The sequence below is a fragment of the Euphorbia lathyris genome, chromosome 5 (assembly GCF_963576675.1).
Source record: "Euphorbia lathyris chromosome 5, ddEupLath1.1, whole genome shotgun sequence".
In the NCBI taxonomy this organism is placed as follows: Eukaryota; Viridiplantae; Streptophyta; class Magnoliopsida; order Malpighiales; family Euphorbiaceae; genus Euphorbia; species Euphorbia lathyris.
In genome coordinates this window covers 20901028-20909613 of record NC_088914.1, presented here as the reverse complement: position 1 = coordinate 20909613, position 8586 = coordinate 20901028, and the positions used below count along the sequence as shown (strand labels likewise).

Here is an 8586-nt window from a genome sequence, read left to right as displayed (position 1 = left end):
AATTCATTTTTATTATTAGATTAAGAATTGTTTTCCTTTTGTATTATTTCCTAATTAGTGTTAATTCCTAATTGGTGATTAATTCCTAATTAGTGTTAATTCCTTTTCCTTGTTGGATTAGGATTTTGTACTTGTATAAATATGTGAATATGTGAATGAGAAAGGGGGGATTTTCACCAAAATATCAAGCCGAAAATCAACGACTCCGCTCTGATGCCTAAATCAATTGAGGAGTATGTAAACTTAGGTGAGCAAGTAGAATGAATAGAATACCTTTTAAATATTGTATTTTATAAGAGTTCTAAGTTGTGTGTCCTAAATGTGATTGGATGATCACTTGACAGTCATTTAATGAGGAGATCAATAACGATTTCATCAAAAACATCTGGAATTCTGTTAATCTCTAGTGTGCGATGTGGATCATAATGTATATGACTTTTTTTTTATGATCCTATTTAACTGGTTACATGACTTTAGGTTAAAGTATTAGTGCTTCATTATTCCACACGTATTATTTATATATATATATATATATATATATATATATATAAAAGTGAGAAACATTTATAAACACAAAATCTTAAAGAAAGTCGTAATTGCATGACATATATAAATTTTGTATTATTGTACCAGAATTGATATTTATGGTAATCTCAAGTGAAGTATTTAATTGTCTAAGGATTACTGATTGTGATTTCCGTATGGAATTTTAATTATATACCAATTTTTGAAGTGCATCTTTGAATAACTTGATAAACAAAAAATTCTTGTTTTATCTGATGATATACAACGAAATTTATAAAAAAACAAAAAAAAAAAAAAAAAAAAGATTAGTTTTTTAGATACCAACCCACCATTATTCATCACAAATGAATTAATATTCATTTATTTGGGACCAATTAATTTTTCAGTTCCCATAATATTGAAAATGATATTTTAATAAATTTGTTGAGCTCTCAAAGAAAATATTATTCAATTGGGTTTATTTTTGTAGAATTTTGAGGCATCAAATCCAACTCCAAAAAAAAAAAATTAAAATGAAAGATAACTGAGAGAAGTGAAGGATAAGAAAGCGAAATGGTTCTCTCTACTTTGCCTTCTAAAGATGAGACAACAAATATTTGACCCACTATGGTCCCCTTTTTCTATAATTCAACATATCTTTCAATTTTTAGGGTTTATCTTATAGTAATTGTAATTGTGTTTTATATAATTCATATGGTTAAATATAATATAAATAATACAAAAATATTAATCGACGTCTAAATTAGATTGTTTCGGTTTAACTTATTAGGTAATATGTCATTTTTTGGTTGACGCGGAATTGACATGGAAATTTTTAGTTTGGTTGGGGTTAAAAGGTTAACTGTTCAAGCTCGGCTCGGTCAAAACTCGGATTGATAGGTCTTGACTCGAGTTTGGGATCGGCTCGAGATATTCACGAGTCAAGGTTCGGCTCGAAAACTTACGAGCAGGCACGACTAATTTTTTAATTACTATATTTTTTTTATATGTTAAATTTGTTGTAAACTTAAAGCTATATGGTTGTAGATTTTATATTAAATTTGATTTGTTAGCACCCATATTTCTTTTAATCTTATAAGTTTGTTTAAATTTGTTGTCAATTGTATGTTAATTTTTTTTAAGTTTAAATTTGGTTTCTCCTTCATTAGAAAGTTGAAATTAGATAATAAAATGTTAAATCATGTACAATGAATAAATTAAAATCGAGCCGTTCACGAGCTTCTCTCGAGTCGAGCCTATCTCGAGCTTGATCTAAGCCTAAAATTATAGACTCGTCGGGCTTCGAGCTGGACCCGAGCTTAAAAAATTCAGACTCACTGAGCTTCGAGTTCAAGCCGAGCCATATCTCATCTGCTTAGTTTTGGTATCGGTTCAGCTCATTGACACCCCTTTATCCCTTAAAATTTATTCTACCATATTCTCTCATATTTTTATATTTTTATATGTTATCTTAATTAATAAAGTTGATAAAATTACAATTATTACCTGCAAACACGACTCGAACTTTTCATATTTTTATAAGTCGTCCTTAATAGAGATAGTCAAATTACATGTGATGCGTAAACACATTACTCAAGCCCAAGATGATATTACATGTGACTTTTGACGTGTTATTTCAATAATGACATAAAATATTTAGAAATGTTACTTTATCCTCCTATATTTTAAAAAATCACAATTAATAAAAGTACACATGAGTTGAAAACACAACACAAATCGACATTAATTCAATTAGGTTAACATGATTATAACACAGAAGTTTTTGGACTAGGGTTAAAATTGACTCATTTAACACTAATCCGATAATTGACATGAACACAACACGAACCTTATAATTAACATTTTCAAAGAATTGTGTTGCTTTAGTTCAATTTTATCTTTTCCGTAAAGACCAACAAAAATTACCAAACAAAAATCTGTATAAATTTACATCACAAAACGTTAAGAGTATAATTACACTTTCCTAATACACAAAAAGTACTTTTGACCCTTATCTCATTACTCTAAAGAGTAAATTACACCAATGATACCTGAATTTTACTATAATTCACGAAACTCGCGTTGACCGGTCATTAACTGGTACTCCCTCCGGTCCACAATAGAAGTCTTTTAAGGTTAATGCACACTAATTAAGAAATGCAATTAATTTTAAGTAAAAGACTTCGTTACCCTTGTAATAATTGCATCCACTAGTAACTTTATCTATTCCCAAGACAAAAAGTCAACTTAAATAAGGGTATATTTGATAAAAGTTAATTAATGTGCATAGATTTAAGCAAAATATCATGTATTGTGGAACAAAAAAAACTCTCTAGAAAGACTTCTATTGTGGACCGGATGGAGTAAAATATATTAAATTGTCCAATCATCATTACTTCAGGTGGTTTGGCCATGTGAGACGTAGAGCGCTTGATGCGCCGGTTAGGAGAACCGAAGAGTGGCAAAGGGATGTAGTGGTGAGGGGTAGGGGAAGACCTAAGCAAACTTGGAGGAGGGTGATCGAGAGTGATATGAGTTTATTGGGAATTGAGGAAAATATGGTAGTGGATAGGACGGAGTGGAGGGAGCGAATCTGTGTCGCTGACACGACTTGATTTTCACGGTTTTATATGATGGTTCATGTTAGCCGACCCCGAATCATTTCGGGACTAAGGCTTTGTTGTTGTTGTTTGTTGTATCATTACTTCAGGTATATTTTTGGGACAAAATGAAATCTAGGTACCAAAGCGAACTAGGTAAAGTTCAGGTACCATTGGTATAATTTACCCTTACTCTAATGTACAAACATGTTACATCATGGTCCAAAACTGTAGCATAATGAACATTCTTCAAGAGATTCTGCTAGTAATTATCAATCTTCACTTCAAAAAAAAAAAAAAAAAAACATATTTGCATAACAGGAATAACATAGTACCTAAGTGTACAATTTGGTTTTGAAGAAAATGATGTATGAATGAGGAATCCATCAAAAAAGGATTCCATTAAAAAGCAATGTAGCAACAAGTTGCATTTCAAGCATATAACATTATTACACCATATATGACATTCTAACTTGCAAGATATTCATATGAGGAACTCTCATTGTTGCAGCTCCCCCTCTGCAATTCTTCCTCAAGAACGCGTAGAAGTAGTTAACAACGAGCTTCTTCACGAAAAACGAGTTCTTCTTTGCTCGTACGTCCCCATGAGCAAGCAAATAAGTAAATCCTGAATCTCTTGCTTCTTTAAGTGCTGCAAGTTCATATTCTAGACTTGGATCTTCATCCCCTGCCATTACACTCGATGGCAACGCTAACGAAGTTTCTTCCGAAACAGAAGTTCCGCCTTCTGCTACCTTCTGATCATGCATCAACGGTATCCTTAGCTCATCAGAATCCCTTGACTGCACTGATACACTATCCAAGTCCAACTCATTCAGATTGCTCTCCAATGCTAAATCTTGTGCCTCTCTTCGTAAAAACTTCTCGAGGCTTTCAACCAAGAGTTGCTCGAACGCGTGGTGATCTTCTTTCCGAATGTCTTTGTAACCGTATCTGGCAACGCACCGGAACATATGGTAGTCTTTCGGGCAAACTCTTCGGAAAAGAAATCTTTCCTCTTGAGGAACTACTGGAACAGGTACATACTTGATACAAACAAATACTATTGTAGAGTGAATCGCGGGAAGACTCAGTAAGAACTGTCCGAAGATCGAGGGAACACCGTGGACAAGCTCGTTGTATAGCAATCCGATTCCAGGAACTCTAACAGTCCCCAGAGTGGAGCCAAGATCATGCATGAAGTCCATGGAAATCTTCTCCCTTACTTCACTTTGGTATTTTAATACACTCCCATAGTTCCAAATGTACATAACACAGAGGAACCAACTAGCAAATACGAGCGGGAGCCATCCGCCTTCTCTGATTTTCGATAGGACAGCAGATAGGTACACAAGTTCTACTGTCCCGAAAATGAGCGGAAACAATAATGCCAGGAAAAGATTGGTCTGCCAAATTAAAAGCATAACAAGAGTCACTAACGTTGTGCTCACAATCATCACCCCAACCTCGGCTATACCTGCAAGAAAAGTTTGGAACTCGAAATGTTAGTTTCTAAATGCATAAAAAACGAGACTTTCCAGGATGGATGAAGAAGATACTTAACCGTATGCATTGGCAATATCAGTGGTGCTTTGAAAGATTGAAACCACAACTATGCACATAATCATTAAGAAATAATTGATCACAGGAATGTAAATTTGACCCATCCGCTTCCTTGATGTGTGAACTATCTTAAGCCTCGGGAAGCATCCAAGAGCCATAGACTGCTTCACACATGAAAATGTAGCAGAAATCATAGCTTGGCTGGCGATCATTGCAGCAATGGTAGCTATGACGAAGATCGGCCAGAAAAGACTACCTGATTTTCATAAGATTCGGGAATTGGAAGCGTATAAATGAGCTCCAAATATAAGAATGATGTTATAGATTTTGATTTCTCGGACATATGCTACGAAGAAAACATCACCTGGCACAGAAGCATAGAATATTTTGCTTGAAGATTCAGGGTATTTCATTAAATATGAAGCCTGCCCCATGTAAGCTAGGAGAAGACACGGAAATACTACACAAGAGAAGGCAATCTGTATGGCTTTCACATTGAAATGCCCAAGATCAGCAAACATTGCTTCTGCTCCTGCAATGACCGATAAGGAGGATGTCATTAAACCAGTACATTTTCTACCATACTATACGCAACCCCCAAGACATCAATATACAATGGAGCTCAAGGAATGATGAAAATATATAAGCTAATGCAGAAAATCTACTTGAAGTTCTCAGGACTACAGTTATAAGGTACCTGTAATGCACAGAACACAACCACCAAGAGCGGACCATGCATCAGTACTGTTCTTCTTGAAGAAGAAATAGATATAAGCGGGATTGAATGCCCTCAGGACGCTAATATCATGTGTTACAAGATTGTACAATCCAATAGAAGCCAGAGAGAAGAACCACAAAGCAAGTACAGGAGCGAACAAGAAACCCACTTTGCCAGTACCAAAACACTGTATGCTGAACAAAGCCACCAGAACAACGATAGAGACAATAACTAGTGCACCTGCAAACAATTCACATTTATACCCACAAGTATCAAACTACTCGGTTTTACAATGTTATCTACACGATGATTACTTTGGTTTTGGTTTTGGTAACTATTATAAACTACTCCGAGACTAGTGCACCTGCAAACAATTCACATTTGAAGGACTAATTTGCTTATTGAGGATATTGCGAGAATTCACATTTAAAAGAATGCTCTGACAACTGCTAAAGAGCATCAGATTTATACATAAACAGCTATCCTTTAGCTCAGAGCCTTCTGAACTTACAAAATAGCCACGAACATTTCCTTCTACGGATAATACTATGCTTTATTTCTTTTTCTACAGAACTCTGCATTGAAATAAAGTGTTCATGCATATAAACAAAGGAGCCGGAGTAAAAAGAAGGGTACCTACTTGTGCCAAATCCAGATATTTCACCCTGCAGACCACTCATAGCAGACATCACTGCAACATAGAAGTATGAAGAACAAAAGCCAATTATGTCATAATTGTTAGCAGAATAATATTATGATCGTAGCATGTCCGAACGTTTTAGTTGAATTTAGTTTTTACTCTTAGCTTAAGATGCCTATTATGCAATTATGTACCTGATATTGCAGGGGTTAGAATCCCATCTCCTATGACCATGGAAGTTCCCATGAGAACCAATAGCAAGAGAGCAGTTTTCAAGTATGACTTCTTCTCCAGAGAGTCTTTTATTTTTAAAGCTCTCTCTAACTCAGGAGTTGGCAATTTGAGCTTAAAACTCGAGATATGTTCATCAGCTTGCTGACGATTTGGCAGCATACTGACATTTGCATATCTGGAAATCAGTGAGTACAGAGCAAATGTTCCTCCTACAATCAGAATTCGATACATTAACTTGTCTCCATGGTTACTCTATGGAACTACTAGGATCAAAGCCTGAAAATGATTAACTAAAAGGAGATATCTTTACCTTCCCCATTATCATTTGCTTTAAGTACTACGAAAACATATTTCGCTAAAGGAACAAGAGCAATTGTGTACATGACTAACGATAAAGCCCCCAAGATATCAACTTCGGATTCAATGTTAACCTTACTAAACACATCAGCAAAGACATATAAGGGGCTTGTTCCCATATCACCATACACCACACCAAGCGTTTGAAAGGCCAACGCAATATTGCTCCAAGTGGAGAGATCCTGGTGCATTCAAGTAATAATATAGCTTAGCATGCTTGTATGTACACTTAAATCACACACAATGATATCAAATACTCAATTAGTAGATGAAATAGATGCATAAAATTGTCAAAGAACCACTCAACTCATAAATTTAAGGCGATTAGTAACTTTATTTCTAAAACATAGCCTTCAAACAGAAACTGATAAGGACACAGACACGAAGACAAAACACAAAAATGCTACTAAAGAGGAGTGTACATGCAACATAGTCCCTAACACATCATCCTACTAGCAAATGTCCTCGAGCTCGAGCGTGAAGCATGTAGATGCACAGGACTGTAAACAATGGCCTAACTCACCCCAAAAGGTACCTTAAAGGGTGAGGATTGCCTCACATATTTAAGGAGCCATATAGCTTCCTCGTTTAGCAATGTGGGATGTTTAACACGCCCCCTCTTGCCCAATTCATTTGGTGCCCGAAGCTAATATCAGCGGTAGCCCCAACAATGAACCATGTCTCTGGTACCATTTAAACAATAGCCTAAAAAGGACCACTCTAATAATGTACTGAAATTTAACTAACAAAGGGGTTTGCAGGATTCAAGTCTAGATCTTTTGACCTAACAAGACCTAATAGCATCACAAAGAACTAAGCCCAAAAGTATAATATGGTGGTTTCACTATATTAAGTGACAAATCAGTTCTTAAACCAAAAGAAATGGAAATGATTGGATGTGTTCAATATGAAAAGATAGTACCTTTGAGTGATGGTCAGGAGAACCAGCAATTTCCATGGCTTCAACATCAAAAGAATCAGCTCTTTTGGGCTTCTTGACAAGCCTCCTCCTAATAGATCCATACCCTTCTCTACTTTCATTCTCTTCAAGCAAAGACCATGGAGGTGACTCTGAATCCACTTCACTTCCATCCACCCATCTAGATTCACCTCCTCCACCACCACCACCACCACTGCTAGTACTTCCGAGCAACCTCACACTGCTCTCCTCAATCCGATCTTCCATCTTTCTGCAAAACCTCACTCCTCCTCCCCCAAGACTGGAGTATTTAAACTCCTATTAAACGACAACGTGGGTAATAGAGAAGTTACAGAGACTTAACTTTCCTTTCCTTGGATATGAATTGTTGAATTGTTGGTACAATAATAATCATCCGGATCCCATTGGAAATGGTAATGTATGATGGGTAAAGAAGAGAATAAGCCCAAAGTAAAGATAAAAAATGAAAACACCATGTAAGCATAGCGACAAAATCAATCATCCATCTGATTCTGAAGAGGCCAAAGATGAGAGCTTTATTAATAGAAGTTGGAGAAAAGATGCTAACTTTGAATTATGGGTATTCTTTTAATCTGTAAATTGATTGGCTTTTTGGCCGTTTTTTCAGCCAATCGCTACTATCCTGTCTCCCTGGCCTCATCCTATACATGTATAATGTAATGTGCTTTTGTTTCATCATTTTGATTTTTGAAAAAAAATATGAATTATTGAAGCAGTTTTGAAGGTAACATAAATTTAATCCATCGCAGCTTTTGATAAAAGCTACATTCTTGATACTTTTTTTTTACAAGTTGGCAGCTAAAAGTTTCAATGTGTATTTCATGATTCAATAGTTGAATCCGCAAAAGGTTGATTGTTGAAATAATAGAAGTGGATAAAGCAAAAATAAAAAATATAATAAATAGTCAAATTGTCATTTGGTTTCATAAAAATTTAAAAAAAAAAGGTTATTACTAGAAACCCTAATTAGGTATAGTTTAATTAGTAAATTTTTCATAAAATTAAAGTA

General features: G+C 35.2%; 1 protein-coding gene across 1 annotated transcript; it reads right to left on the bottom strand.

Annotated features, from left to right (window-relative positions):
- Nucleotides 1-3397: 3397 nt before the first annotated feature.
- On the bottom strand, nucleotides 3398-8168 carry LOC136229497 (putative potassium transporter 12). The gene is made up of 8 exons (XM_066018333.1): nucleotides 7539-8168; nucleotides 6570-6798; nucleotides 6220-6468; nucleotides 6026-6076; nucleotides 5365-5625; nucleotides 5032-5199; nucleotides 4669-4923; nucleotides 3398-4581 (listed from the first exon to the last, which is right to left on the bottom strand). Exons 1-8 carry the CDS (start codon nucleotides 7800-7802, stop codon nucleotides 3554-3556), a joined length of 2505 nt encoding a protein of 834 aa, XP_065874405.1. The 5' UTR covers nucleotides 7803-8168; the 3' UTR covers nucleotides 3398-3553.
- Between the last annotated feature and the right edge of the window lie 418 nt (nucleotides 8169-8586).

Bases quoted from the DNA above. Each gene is read 5' to 3' on its own strand.
- LOC136229497 (XM_066018333.1), bottom strand. From the start codon at position 7,802: ATGGAAGATCGGATTGAGGAGAGCAGTGTGAGGTTGCTCGGAAGTACT. The intron at 6,077-6,219 runs GTACATAATTGC...TCTATGTTGCAG, and splicing joins TCTAACCCCTGCAATATCAG to TGATGTCTGCTATGAGTGGT. The intron at 4,582-4,668 runs GTTAAGTATCTT...CTTTTCTTGCAG, and splicing joins TGATATTGCCAATGCATACG to GTATAGCCGAGGTTGGGGTG.